This window comes from Diadema antillarum, unplaced genomic scaffold (genome assembly GCF_040938485.1).
Source record: "Diadema antillarum isolate AM-2024a unplaced genomic scaffold, OU_Dant_1.0 seq00002321_RagTag, whole genome shotgun sequence".
Classification (NCBI taxonomy): domain Eukaryota; kingdom Metazoa; phylum Echinodermata; class Echinoidea; order Diadematoida; family Diadematidae; genus Diadema; species Diadema antillarum.
Window position 1 is genome coordinate 26075 of NW_027272942.1, and position 15649 is coordinate 41723.

At 37.7% G+C, this 15649-nt stretch overlaps 1 protein-coding gene across 1 annotated transcript; it reads left to right on the top strand.

Annotated features, from left to right (window-relative positions):
* Positions 1–2267: 2267 nt before the first annotated feature.
* Positions 2268–11193, top strand: LOC139714571 (myeloid leukemia factor 2-like). The gene is made up of 8 exons (XM_071626262.1): positions 2268–2468; positions 3928–4069; positions 4695–4772; positions 6015–6143; positions 6924–6996; positions 7979–8065; positions 8972–9089; positions 9987–11193. Exons 1-8 carry the CDS (start codon positions 2416–2418, stop codon positions 10201–10203), a joined length of 897 nt encoding a protein of 298 aa, XP_071482363.1. The 5' UTR covers positions 2268–2415; the 3' UTR covers positions 10204–11193.
* Positions 11194–15649: the final 4456 nt, after the last annotated feature.

The following is a 15649-nucleotide window of genomic DNA, read 5'->3' on the forward strand; positions in this document are numbered from 1 at the left end:
GTAAACACAGTTCTCGATTTTTGGCACAGAAAGGGTCAAAATAGCATGATGCTGGCAACAAGCACAAGGGATAATCTTTGTGGATATTACTTGACCCATCTGTTATGAACAATCCTTGAAGAACATCTATCTTTTGAGTAAATGTGACAGAGAAATCAGATGGTCACTTCAACAGTTAATTATCATGTGTACGTGTAATCCGGTATGTGTCCTGTGTTATTGCAATGCAAGTCACGGTGTTATAGTCACGGTGTTACAGTTACTGTAACACCGTGACATATTTTAATCAGCTTTAATTAATTAACAAAATGAGTTACCATCATTTTAGTACTTGTATATGGTAGCTACGTGTGGTCATGATTTGGGCTATCAAAATAAACCCTTTAGTGTTTGTAATTTTCAAACAATACTAAAAACATCAGTTTTTACCGTAACACCGTGACATTATTGAAGATCGTATTTGCGATGTTCGCTGAAGCTTAACACATAGAAAATCTTGCACTTTGATGATTTGGTAATGATGTTCAACCCTTAAACTCTGAAAACAAAGGCAAAGTTTTTACCTCCTTTTTCATTTTCTCATGCAGCATTCATTTAACTTCATTATATTTTTCAGGTAATTATGTCAAATTTAATTACGCTGATTTTATGCACATGTTTAGCAAAGTTAATGATGTAATTTTTTAACAAGATAGTCAAATATGAAAAATTCAGTCCTTAAGCTTTCATTTGATACCAAAATGAATGAGATTTGACTATTTTGAAAATTTGATGGTCATGTCCACTTTATCTTGGAATTGCCCAAAACCTGAATTCCCATCTTGACCAAAATTATATCACCCCTTTAAACTGATGATGTTGACAAACCATGTTGATGATTATAATGGCGATGTAAACTGGTGAAGCTAACTAGGTAATAATGATATTTCGTGATAGTATAATGATTCTTGTAATGATGTTGATTATGGCTTTCATAGTGGCTGAAGTCTAATAGAGGTCGATCAACTCTCCATCAGAGCAAATATGCGGTTTTTCATGCTTGGGAAAGATATTGCAGAATTTCAGGAGTTTGATAATGACGATGCAGGGTGAATGATAGTGTTATAACATTTAATAAGGTGAAAATAATGTGGTAGAGTTGTGGCAGAAGAAGTGGTAGTAGAAAAGGTGGCAATAGTTGCGATGATTGGTAATGCCCATTTCGATTACACATAGCAATGTAAATCATATCTGCAAAGTAAACTGAAGAATGAAGAAGAGAGTTCGATGAACTTTTATAGCACAATCTTCAATCACAAAGAAATATATAACCGTACCGGTACATTGACTGTGAAAGCTATAGGCTCTATCCACGCCCTAAACAGTGCTTTATCCCATCTTTTGTTGTTTGTAATTTTTTTTTTCTCTCTCTCATTCTTTTGCTCAGTTCCTTTCTCTAGTCTTCCAGGTCGTTATGATAAACAGAGTAAAATAAAAGAGACAGAATACTCCATTAAATCAATCTCAGTTACTGAGAGAGCTTTGTAGGTTTGCATTTCAAGTGTTGAAAAAAAAATAATCACAATTACAAGCAAAGTAGAAGAGCTGGTGACTTTTCATCTCATTACCTACCAGAGTCCTGAAGTCTCAAACTGAGCATTTACCTTGTTTTGCTCATATTTCCTGTTAGTTTCATAAAAAGCATACTCTTCACAACAACTTTTTGCAGAGTTGTGATAACTTACTTATGATGTCCTTACGAGTGGTTATGGTTGCTAAATCATTGACAAAAAGCAAAGTGTACTTGCTCAAGTCTTTGATAAATGGAATGAAACAATTAGGCAACTACCTAAACATCTTTCTGCCACATAAAATGGATTTTCAGTTGCCATGTTATGGTGTCTCTTTGAAAACATGAAACTTCAAAACTCGAAACTTCTTGATTTTCCTCAGATTGTGCTGTATGTGAAACAATGTCAACTGGCTATGAGCGGAGCGTTATCAAGGCCAGGGTTCATCCAAAGAGGTTCTACATGTAACATAATAGAACCTCTTTGGGTTCATTTCATCACCACACTGTGCTAAACTGCGCATGATCGAATCGATATTTTATAGATCGATCACCGATCGATCGGAGTGATGAATGGCTGATCATTTCGCTGATTCTACGTACCAGAGCTCATTCAACGCACTGATGAGGAATCAGCGTCTCATTGGAATTGCACGCGTTGATTACGTATTTACACGTACGTATGTTTACACTTTTCGCGAATTTTCGAGGTCCTGCATGAATGTCCTAGGCTGCCGGTTTTCCGAATTTAGGGTCACTGACGCACAAATATAAATATATCTGCCAATTAGGTGATTCAGTGATTGAACAGCTTCAGTGAGTCTGACTACATTCCAATTTGCAAGCGTATATAAAGCTATTGCACCATGTTTGGCTCACCATTTGGAGGTGGTTTCTTGAACGACGATCCATTTTTTAGGTAAGCAAGATAACACTAACGTTAGATTCATCATGGAGGTTTACCTCCATGGATTCATATAGGAGCTACAGCGCAGTACAGTAGGCCACGCCACGGCACGGACCAGTGCCGCGGTCGGTCGTGCACGGCGGCCACGGGTGCTTTGCACCGGTGCATGCATGCATGGACTCGAATGGCATGCATCCGGGTGCGCTGGGTTGACTTTTACTTGCTGCTCAGCCACGGTTTCAGCGTAAATTATTTCCAATCTGTGTAAAAACGGTGTAGAAAACTAGATGCATAACAATGTAGAAACTCTACCTTTATTAAACATGATATTGATAATGATCAGTAGATGCTAGATGAATTACGAGTCCTTGGCCTTGTTGGACCTTGACTCTTTTTTGTTAAAGTTTACCGTAAATTTTATGTCTCCGCGTTCTCTGTCACAATGTCAGTGATTTGCTTACCTTTAATGTGCAAAATCAGCTATGAATTATTAGGAACCATGTGTATATTTATGAAAGTGATCATAGTTGATTATTTGTACCATACAGAAAGTCACTGTCAGAAACAATGTCTGAAATGAAATGAAATGAAATGAAGACGTGCAGCCATAACCCCAGGGCGCTTCTTCCCAGAGTTGGTTGTTGACTTGTTATACTGGTACGGCGGTAGGCCTACTTCGCGTTCGGTCTGGTCGCAGTCCCCTAATACTAGGCCCTATCATTATTTGTGGTTATGGATGAACATGTACAAGCTGTAACTGTTATGATTATAACCCAGTCAGTCTAACGTCTAGAGAGCATGCTTCCAACATGTAACATTAAAATCCTAAATGTAGATGGATGTAGATATTACAATGTAGATTAATCTATGCTCATTTGATTTTGGAAATGATGGTGTGAGACTGAGAGAGAATCTGTTTAAATAAAGCTAAAGAGTTGATTGAACTTCTGCCACTCACAGTCTTACCATTGAAGTCATTAATGTCAATACAGATCATCATTGACATTGGTTTTGCTAGGTACCATTCGTTGAATTTAAAGGGATGGTACAGTATTGGTGGAGATGAGAATTGGGCTTTTAACTTTTTGTGAGATACCAAGAAAACACTTATGAAATAGTACAGAGCATACCATTTTAAGAGGAATTCAAAGTTTATTTGATGAAAATCGGGTTTGGCTTGACTGAGACATCCAAAAACAAAGAAAAACAAAGCGATTGTAAAAAAGTGTGGGTCCCACACTTATTAGAATCGCTCTGTTTTGGGTATCTCAGCCATTTCAAAACCAATTTTCATCAAATAAACGTTGAATTCCTCATAGAATTACATGCTCTTTCATATTTCGTAAGAGGTTTCTCTAAATTATCTCATCAAAAAATGTTAGAAACCTGAAATTAGGTCTCAACCAAAACTATACGATCCCTTTAATACAACAGAGTGACAGCTGTCACTGTCGATATTCTCTTTTTACAGTGACATGCACAACATTCATAGACAGCACATGCAAGCCATGGAGAGCATGTTTGCACGTGATCCATTCATGTTCCCAGCCGTGGAGGCTCCTCATGCAGGGGGAAGGTCCGCAGCAGCAAGACAGAGAGACCGAGGCCCACTGGTAAGTCGGGCCAGTGAGGCGCATTTGATTTTCTTGAAGAATTGACTGTGATCTATCTCCATTATATCACCCCTACTTTGTGAAGGTTGATAAGCTTGTGAAAGAAAAACATGTTTTTGTTTTGTTGGGGTTTGTTTATTTGTTTGTTTTTTTTATCTTTCAACTTGACGCCTTGATTTGTATAAAACCCATTGTCGCTGGGACTACAGATGTGTATAGCTGTATGGACCATGGAGCTCAAGAAAGAAAAAAAAGGGGGGAAAAACAGCTTCATGGTAACATTTTAAACCCCAAAAAGGTTAGGTAATTCTGATTCAATATTGTACCGGTATGCTACATAGAAAAAAAAAATGATATACAATGTAATGCCTTAATTTTCTGTTCCATTTCATTTAACTTTTCATTTAATACAGCCAATATTTATTTGGACCCTCATTTTGATTAAACTAGTGATAGGCATACAGTGCATTGTTACTGACTGAGTCACAAAGTTCATTTGATGTTATTTTTCGTCTCTGTTCACATTGTACAAAATTTGTACAGTTACTGTATGTTCAGTCTTGACTTGTGATTTACAGAAAGGCAATAATAACTTCTGTTATTGTTTGTTTATTTGATCATTTAGGCTTTGTCTCCGTTTGGAATGATGGATTCCATGTTTGGAAATTTGAACTCCATGATGGGCAACATGCACAGAAACATGGTGAGGATCTCATTTTTACTTCTCTTGAACCACAAAGGTGCTCCTTAGCAAATTTGCAACTGACAGTGATGGCTGAACCACATATTCATTCAAATCACACCATAAAGTTTGACGTTCACGAGATTATCCTCTCTGGAAGTAGAGACTGCAACATTTAATCTTGTAGGGGTATTTGCAGTGTGAATGCAGAAATGGTGTGCAGTAATGTGTTCTCTCCCAGCTCACCATCTATGATCTGTGTGTATATGAAGTTGAGATTCAGCTGCAGTGGTATTCTTCCATTTGGAGTTTTTACATGTACAAGTACAGCCATTGGAACTGAGTTGGTTGAATGCACAACATGGTCTTTGTACTTGAAAATGATGGAACGGCCCAAGTCCAGATTTGAGTTTCATCTTTGCTTTGGAGACCCCTTGCAAAGTAATGCATAGATACTGTATATAAGCTTTTATTTTTGCAAGGGTTGAATTTTCGTGAGTTTTGTGCAGCACAGTGGGACCGCGAATATGCAAATTATGTGCTATGGTACTATTAGCATGTTTTCAATAGCCTCGGTGTCAATTTGTGAAAATAACATCTCGCGAAAATGTCTGTCACTTCCTCATTAGCAAAAATATCTGTACCCGAAAATAACAGCTTTTATACAGCAGTCATTCAGATGGCTGTGTTACATTTTTGTTTGTACACATAACTTTCCCACAACTGGAAAATTAAAAATATTGGGATGTTTAAAGGGGATGGCTAGTAACTGATTGGTGGGAATGCTGGGGATGATTGTTCCAATTCTTGTTGGAATCATTTAAGAGTACATTATATATTGTTGTGTGAAAATTGTTTGCTTCAGAACGGTCTCATATTCAAGTAATGTGCAGTTTAATGCCCTGTCACTGACCAGGCACGCTAACCTGGAAACATTAAACTGCCCATTACTTGAATATATATGAGACCATTCTGAAGCAATTATTTTTCACACAGCAATAGATATATAATGTACTCTTAAATAAATCCCACAAGGATTGGAACAATAATCCCCCAGCAATCCCACTGATTCCCACTGATCAGTTACTAGCCATCTCCTTTAACTTGTTTGTATTGTTGTTGCTTTTTTTTTTTTTCCTCAAATTTCTCTCAAATGGACTTGGGCCTTGCTTATGTTCAGGCATGATTAGAGACAAATTTCAATGATTGATGATACAATAGTGACCATTCTCTCTTTTTCTTTTTCTTTTTTGTATATTATAGGAGAGCTTGGCACATAATCCAAATGCTCATTGCTACTCATCTTCAACGGTAATGAGCTACTCGAACACTGGAGATGGCGCACCTAAAGTCTACCAGGCATCTTCATCTACCCGGCAGGCACCAGGAGGGGTATGTTTCATACTAGAATTATCCCCATGGCTCGATCATAGAAGTACATTGTATATTAAAGCTAAGTTGGTCAAGACGTTATAGGTAATTGTTGTATTGAAGCAGCACCATATGCGAGAAGTCATATCTGACTTCTGAGCACACTTTGGTTGTGGTGACTTTTGTACAGTGTATTTCTTGCAAACATTATCTTACAACCCTTATTGACACTTAACTCTAAGATTTGCTTTGGCCTACGACATACAGCATTCCATGATGAAACTTGGGAGCATACTATTCATGATATTAATATGAGATAACAGTAGAAAGAGTAATATTCGTACCTTCAATATGAGTCATTCAGAAAACTCTAGAAGTGGTTTTGAGGTTGTAATCTGCATACCGGTTAACTTAGTTAGTTGATGTATTTTGACAGTTTAGTTGTTGATTATGCAGCCTGTCATTTTTTTTTCTTTGTTTTTTCCATAGTTGTAATATTGTACCTGATTTTAGTGCAGAGCAACTGAGGTATATCTCGTGCAAGTGTTTTTAGAATTGGAGAAGTGGAGTCCGGACGTGATTTTTTTCTAGTCCCCATAAAGAAATTAGAAGAGACCTTCTTTAAAGACATGCATTTCTGTGAGGCAAGTTGATTCAGAGCTGTGATTGAATGGGGGACATTTTTAGAAAGCATATAAAAGTAAACTGATGCCGTACCTAAAACTTGTATTTCTGTTAGTTTTTCCTCGTACTGTGGGAATACGCACTTATCAACGACATGTGATTGTATCTCGTTTACAGGTACGTGAAACAAGAAGAACGGTCCGAGATTCTGAGAGGGGTATTGAAAAGATGGCCATTGGGCATCATATTGGTGAGTGGCACTGGTCGTAATTTCCTTTCTCCTTTTTTTTTTTTTTTTTCTTATAGTTCAGGTATCTCCTGAAAGCTTAAGTGGTGCTGTACCATGAACTAAGCCTCATTGCTGACTAAATTTATGACCTCAGTGGAGTCAGCAGTGGATCTTGTCAGTGGATCTTGACTCCATGCTAGGACCCTCTGAGCATGCTTGTCGGGTTGTAGCATTGAGTTGAGATCCGTGGGGCGTGGCAATAATATCAACAGTGCCCCGTAAAGCAGCCCATGTCTGTGTCGTAGAACTTATACCAAGTTATGTTGTGGATTGCGCTACAGGTACAATCCTCCCTCTCCTTTCATATTGTTTGCCACTTGATAGCATGAAAATGTTTTCATGAAGGAGAGCATCCCTATAATAATGAACTGCACGTAGGAGAACACTATGTGGTCTGCTACTGTATACGCTATATAATAGCGAGTCTAAATTTTCACAAATCGAGACTTCTGACGATATCGTAAGTGGCTAAATTCGCGATCATGGGGTGCTGTATTGAACAGAGAAATACGTATGTGTGTGTCACATTTATATCGGGATCAGAGCCTTTATGGATACGCGTGTCCTTAATTTCCCATATAGCACCTGACTTGCAAAATTCATTAGAATAAATACCTCGCGAAATATTTAGCGTATGCAGTATTACATAGTCATGGTCATGATCGTGTGCAGCAAATACTTGACTGATATTTGACTGATATTTGATTAACCCATACATATGATAGTGTATGGCAAGATAACTATACTTTGATCACCGTGACAAGGTGGAAAAGTGCAGTGACACACATCTGATAACAGATATTTATTTGCTCAATATGAGGATGGCAATAAAAGTTGTGCATTTCAAATGTTTATGGTTCTTTTAATGATTTACTTTGGGATTCTCTTGTATGTCAATTATCAATAGCCATGTCACTTTTTTCTTCCTTACATTGTGGTAAAGGTGAAAGGGGACACGTGATTGAGAAATCTCGAAATAGCAGGACTGGTGATATGGAGGAAAAGCAGGATTTTCTGAACATCGATGAGGGTGAGTATCTGTGTGTGAGGCATCTTATTTCAGTATTTAGTCTTTTGAGGAAAAACTCAGCATGTTATCTTTTGGAAATTTTCAATTGCTGTATTAGAAGCTTAATGTAAAGTAGACAGTCGGGAAAATTCTAGGACCGTTTCTTTTTCTTCCATCCATATTCCTACAGCAGTCGATAATTTATATATTTTTATCTTTTCAGCCATGTATCACTAATATGGTAAATAGGGTCATCCCTTCTTGAGTAACAGGATACTGAATGAAATTCAGTCAGATTTGATACCAGTATGAAGTATGACAGAGTAATGCACTGCAACATAACGGTAGATGTGAAGCATCTGAGTGTGCAGGTTCAGAGTTTGAAAAAAAAAATTCTGTGTTATTGAGGGAGTTTGAATCACCTGAAATAAATATGTCCAGATACTGTGCAACACCAATAGCAGTGAACAGGATATTTAAAAGAATCCACTGGATTCAGACATAGCACTGATATGTACAGTTGTAGATATATAATGCAAGTGACTTACATGTGATTGTGTGTAATGTATTGCTGAAAATGGGCTTCTAGGAATATGATGTGGTGTGCAGTTGTGTATGATGTGTAATATACTTTGAGGGTCATATGGAATGATATTAAGGTATTCCAAGCACAGATGCAACTGCTGCAAAATGTGCCAGGGCTTAACATAGCATATTATTCACAGATTTTGAAGGTAACATGAAAATGCTGAGTTCCATGATACCCCTCACCTTTCTGCTTCACTGTGTCTGTGTATCTCCTGCCCAGACAGACAAACAGACAGACAAACAAACACTGATAACCCAACCTGTCACCGACTCAAAATAATATGTTTCGTCATGTATGCATGTGAAGACGCTATCGTGTTACGTTCCATCCTTCACCAGGTGAGGCTCATACGTTCGACACTGAATGGAAACAAAGGACGGGGTCTCGCCACGGGGGGCGGTCAGTGACCGGCGGACGGACCGCGCCCCCCATGGTTGCCATCACAGATGGAAGAGAGTAAGTGATATTGTTCCCTTACAAAAGCTCCACAAATTACTACAAATTCTACCAAGTATTTACCTGCTCAAGTGTAAGGTGCAAAGGATTATACAGTGCACTCCCATTATAATGAACACGGTTATAACAAAATTCAGACAAACAAAATTAACACCTTGTATTCACATATGTTCGAATAGTTGCAATGACCAAGCAATGGTGACTTTTTTTTTTGGGGGGGGGGTGGGGAGAAATTACTCGTTAGTTGCTAAATTATCAATGGAACACCTAATTTTGATGATACCTTTGCCCTAGCTGTTTGCAGAGGTGTTGAGTAGATAACAGTGTCACCTCAGCTGCCTGTACAATTGTAGTTTGCTTATGATTGTTGACCAATATTTATAAACTGTATGGTGAATTCCATGATGTTCTTTGTGTCCAGGTTAAGTTAAATTTTGTCCAGTCTGTTTGTTTGATTTTATCTCATTTTTCAAAGTCAACATGAGCATAAGGTTGAATTGCTCTGAAAGTCTCCACAGAAATCTAGCACAGGATAATTGGCTTCTTGCTACTATTGGAGAACTTGGTGGGCACAATGCAAGTTATAACGTGAAAAAGGTGATGTGGATAGGGGTTCTAGGGCAATTACCCCAGACCCTTCCCCTGACCGAAACCCTAATCCTAATCCTTAATACATCCTAACCCTTATCTAAACTGTAACCCTAAACCTAACCCTAACTCTAATATTTACTCCGACCTTATCACTAATCAGTATTTAGCTTGGGGGTAATTGTCCTCAGGGGGTAAATGCCCTGATACAGTGGATAGGAATCACAGTCATTGGTGCCTACAATATGACTGCCTTCCCTTTGATGTGTACCATTTACACACTCTCTTTCATAATCTTACTCGTTTCAGACACCAGCGTGACCGAGAGCAGCGTCCCACGAGGCACCACGACAGCTCCGACCGCTACGACCGTTCCGACCGCTCCGACCGCTCCGACCGCTCAGTCCGCTTTGACCGCTCTGAGCGAACGTCCGATGACGCCCATCCGTACCAGAGGCGCCCCACCCCGGCCAGACCCAAGGGACCAAGCAAAGGGGGGCGGTACAGAGAGGAGGACCAGCTCTGAGCTGTCAATGTGATGGTTCTTCCGTTTGTTTGCCGGACTCTTACTGATAATGTTTATCAAAACCACAGACAAAAATGGAAAAAAAAATTTCTTGTACAGTATGCATGTAGAGATATCAAACATTGTGAAGTATGAATTAATCCCCCAAAACAAACAAACAAAAGAAAGAGAAACACTGAAATCTGACATCATGTCAATTTGAAAAACATCAATGTCACTTTAGATAACATCAGTGTGTAGAGATGTATGTCAAGGACCATATTGTATTAACTGACATTTTTTTTTTGGTTCTTTTTTCAATTTAGTCATGAATTTAATTTATTCAGCGAAAGCAAAGATACCATTTGATTAGCAATGTGGGTGCTTTGTTGATTGTGTTATTCCTTTATGCATTTACGAGGTGCTTCATAGCTATTGAAAATGCAAAAAGCTGATATGGTTTATTGAATGCATGAGAAAATATTCCAGTCAGTAGTATTTCAAAATTAAAACAGTGTATCAATGAGTAAATATTTCCTCGTCCTGAGAAAAGGGAGTACGTAAATATTGTTTTGGCCATACATTATTAAATTTAGTGTCAGCATTAGTTTTGAACACATGCGTCCTGCCCGGAGTATGAACAGATTAATCACACATCTAAACAAAAAGCACTTTACTGAGTTTAACGTACTTGTATTATCTTTCTTTTGTAATGTGTTTGATGTCTGAATGTTTGCTGTGATAATTTTGACATTTGGTGGGGGAGCCGTAAAGATATACAAAACAGTGGCACTTTGGCACCAGTGTGATTGAGTGATCCATGACAGATGGAAGTTTTTCTCAAAAGTTAAAAACCAAATGACAAATGGCCTCTGTGACGGGAAATGATACTTTCTTGCACTTAGAAGTGAGAGTAATTTCTACTTCAAAGGATTGTAAATCTGATACGAAAGCATCAAACAAAGCTGTGGTTTTGCACAGTTCTGATTGCAGTGGAAAAGATCAGACTTTGGCAACCCTCTATAGTAAATCCTCTTGAATTAAGATGCATTAGTGTTCAGTGCTTAACCCCTACCTTTAAATTCCATCTGCTGTATCATATGTATCCGGTACTGCCCTGCTAGCACTCAATCATTTCTTGACGACAATCCTTTAACCTGACTTAAATTTAGTGCCATGCTTTCAGCTGTCCTCAAATATTGCTCCATCATTTCAGCAGCTCATGTAGAACGCCTGTTAGCTATTCCTATCTGATTAAAGGAGTATTCCTCATTTTTCCAGGAAAGAAAGAGCTACGTGTTTATTCAACCTTGCTTTCCTATTATTGTTATAAAGTGTATCTGTACACAGAAATTTAGTTTTTTTGACATTATAGGTTATTGTACTGGTAATATCCCTATCAAATATAAGAGTGTAACGTTACTCACATACAGAGATATAGCAATATATAAAGAGACATAGAGCAATCTCTAAAATGGCAAAAATTACATGTGCCGTGATCTAAGAGTAGTCGTCTGGCGTTATCGACTGCATTCAATTGCATAGTTCGATGATTTTCTGTACGATCAGTGTGTGTACTACGATATTCTCAAAACACGCAAACGCACGCAAATGTCCACGTATGCAGCTAGGTTGGTGCTGCCGTGCCGCGCCAGGCCACTGACCAGGCAGCTGCGGCAGCATCTACTCATGCGGATGCATATGGCTCGATGAGGCGATACCGATAGACAGTATTCAATATAGCTGTGTGCAGACGGAGGCGAACGAAGGAAACATGCATATACCGATGGTGTAGGCGTGGCTACTATTTTCAGATCTGGCTACTACTGCAGCGCGCACTGGTGCGTGCTGATTTATTAGAATTAATATTTCACAGTTTGGGACATTTTTTGTGATGGGACAGAATTTTCTCTTGATTTCTTAGGACATGCTCTCACACCTCTCAAATTTAAATTTTAGGGGAGAGATTCCCTTTAACATCTACTAATAGTAAAACATTATGGACGGTGGGTGAAAATGTGGATTTTTGAATGTTCATTTCCATGCATTCCCATTTGATAAATTTAAGGGTGGGCAGGCATGGAGAAAATTCGCAATCCTGCATTGTCAGCAGCATATATTAAAAAATGCATGCATTACCATTTAGTATCAAATAGCCAGCCGCTCTTGCTTTTATCTTTGATTGAATTACAGAGCAGGTTGAAAAGAAAAGTATTTGAGTGTGGATTTCTGTTTCCTCCCAGCAGAATGGTTAGAAAAATATCTTGTTCCTTGCTCAGCTGGTTTTGATTTTCAAATGACTTTTTCATTTCACTTTTCCATTTAAATGACAATGAGTAAATTGTACTGGTACATATGTATATAATGAGTGTACATGGCTTCTTTTTTGTTGCTTTTATCACTGAATATGAATACATATAGAGTCGTATGATGCACTAACAGAATATAATTTTTTTTCTTTTTTTTTGTGGTTGTGTTAACTACATGTAGTAGTATTACCACTCACATTCATAGTCAAACCTTGCGCTGTCTACAGATGCATTTGCTTTAGTTTTCTTTAATTATTTTCCTATTGTAATGTGAACATCAAGACCTCGAACAACAAAACAAACACAATCTTTTTCATGCAAAGAAAATGTCAGTACGTATTTGTGTGGATTGGCACAGAAAGAATTTCAAGATATCCTCAGACTGTACACATGAATGAAGAAGTACAAATGTGGATACAGTGGGACCGCATATAACGAGGTCAGACATAGCAAAATACCTGATATAGAGAGGTCATTTTGAAGGTCGCAACCTTTTTATGCTTTTGTCTTTAACCCTGAAAAAAATGAAATACAAACTGTACACAATTTAACGAGCAGATTTCGGTGGCCCTAAGCAGCTTGTTATAAGTAGGTTCCAATGTACTAAAAGCTCTGAAATAGTTTTGCAAATCCTTTGCCATCTGCTGAATGTATGGTAATGTGTAGCTAAGCCTTGATTGTTCTTGTACTCTTCTCTCATCAATACATGTTATTCCAATGCTCACCTGTGCTATTTAAAATATTGACCATTTCCAAGACAGCACACAAGTGTAAACATCTTGTCAAACATTTAATTGACATCCACAAAAACTTATAAGAATCAAATGTCATGTGGAAGTTTTCACCAAGTTATTGCTGTGTCCCTGACCTCTCAAAATATGTGCAAGCCAGCTGCTTTTTTATTTGTTTCTGTATTTTCTTTGTTTATGTTTTTTGTGTTTCGCCATTTTGTCAGTGGTATCTGCAGATTTATGGGGAAAGCGATGCCAGAAATGTATATTTGAATAGTAAGAGAATATTAGGCCCAAAGTACTGTGTGTTGCCTCATCAAATTAAAACAATTGAAGAAGAGGTACATTGTACATGTATATTAAAAGAAGGAGAGACCAGTATTCATGACTTTTTCCACATTATCTTGAAAATGTTTCTGTTTTTAGTTGATAGCCTTCCTGAGCTAATTTGACAAATGAAGTGTTCAGTTTGGTTTTGCAAAGTAAATCTCAATTCATGACTATTTTCATATTACTTCAGTTGATACTTTAAAGCTCTCTATGTTTCATTAAAGTTAGAAATCAGGCCAGAATTCACAAATATAGTGTACATATCTAGTCAGTGGAATATGCACATATGGACCTTGCATAAATGCACAAAACACATCAGTATGCCAGCACACATCTTATATCGACTGCATGATCACATAGATCTGCATGATCACGTGCAAGGTGTGCCTATTCTTTGCTTGGTATACAACATAGTTTGTGGACGAAATTTAAGCAATGGATAAATTTGTTAATTAGTGCATTACCCGTGTAAACTTCTGCCCTTGTGTTATATTATTTTTTTTCTCTCTCTCTGGTGTCTGGAGTGTATTTAATGATTTATATCACAGATATTCTGAGCTGAAAATCTTGTATTCCCGAGTGGTATATTTCCATGGAAAATGGTAGATTTATACATGTATGTACATGTCTTGTAAATAAAATGTCATAAATGAAGATTATGTTCTAATAGCCATCATTTATATGTTCATTGTTCGAAAAATGTGTGAAATTCGTAGAATGTGACAAATGAAAGGGAATGCATGTCATATATATATATATATATATATATATATATATACAGGGCTCGACACTAACGGTGGCCCGGTGGCCCGGGGCCACCAAAAATGAAAGTCGGGCCACCAAATTTCAAAAAAAGGGCAAATTTGGTGGCCCGCCTCGGGCCACCAACATTTTTTGAAAAGTACAGTATGTCAATAAATTCATAACTTTGTGCGCCGGAAATTAGCAGTTTAATTTGTTTAAAGGATGGATGAAAAGGACTGAATGAGTGCCTGAGAGTGAGTGTTGCAAGTTTGTTGAAGTTTATTTATGAGTAGATATGTCCAACTTCTAATTCTTACTATCATGAAACTTAAATATTTGACTCATTAAAAAGAAAGGACTTTTTAATTTTTTTCATTGTTTTTTTTCGGGACTCCAAATTTTTCTCTCGGGCCACCAAAAACTTGAAATTTAGGATTTTGGTGGCCCCATCGGGCCACCAAACAAAAAAGTTAGTGTCAAGCCCTGTTATATATATATATATATATATATATATATATATATATATATATATATATATATATATATATCGCTATTTCTAGCCATGAGGGGAAATGCAGAATAAATGATAGTTTGGGGGAATTTTCATAAAAAGCCTAAAGATTCATAGAAAATGCAAATATTGCCCTTTTTTTTGGGGGGGGGGATATTATGCATTAATATGGGCTCAATGCAGCATTGAATTGACAAGAGCGCAAAATGCATCTACCACTAAATTCTGTATTTTGATGAGAAAATACAACTTTTTTTTTTGGATAAACTAATAAAGAATGAAGAATCTCACTCCAAGGAAGAATCTACATGTATGTATAGAATGGGAGGGAAAATCTCATATTACTGGTAATTTTAAAAAAAAAAATGTTGTTTTCCCCCAATAGTACAAGTATAAGTACGGTCCTATAGGCCTATGTGTAGGTGGGCCTATTTGAAACTGTTTCTTTTAGTTCTTTCTGATTGCGATTTTGTTTTTAAAAATGGCATGAAACATAACACCAATAATAGTACTTGAATGCATGTCGTATGAGTCTTGCAGAGACTCCAACCCTAATGCCAAGCACATTCTGATCTGGAGATCCTCCCGCCTGAAACCACTACCCCTAGCAAACGGGAGACTCCAACTTAATGTGCTCGAAGCGCACATCACAAGCTCGAATCTCTAAGTTCCTTGCGGCTGGGGTCCGTGAGGGCCCGCTTTAACTTAAAGGGCTCTGGAAGCTCTAGGGTTGTAACAGGTTAGATGCTCTCTCGTGCTATCTAAGGCTTATTTTTCAACATAGGATATGACACTAAGTAAGAAATCATTTCAAGCGGGAGACACAGAGCTGGAGGGGGAGG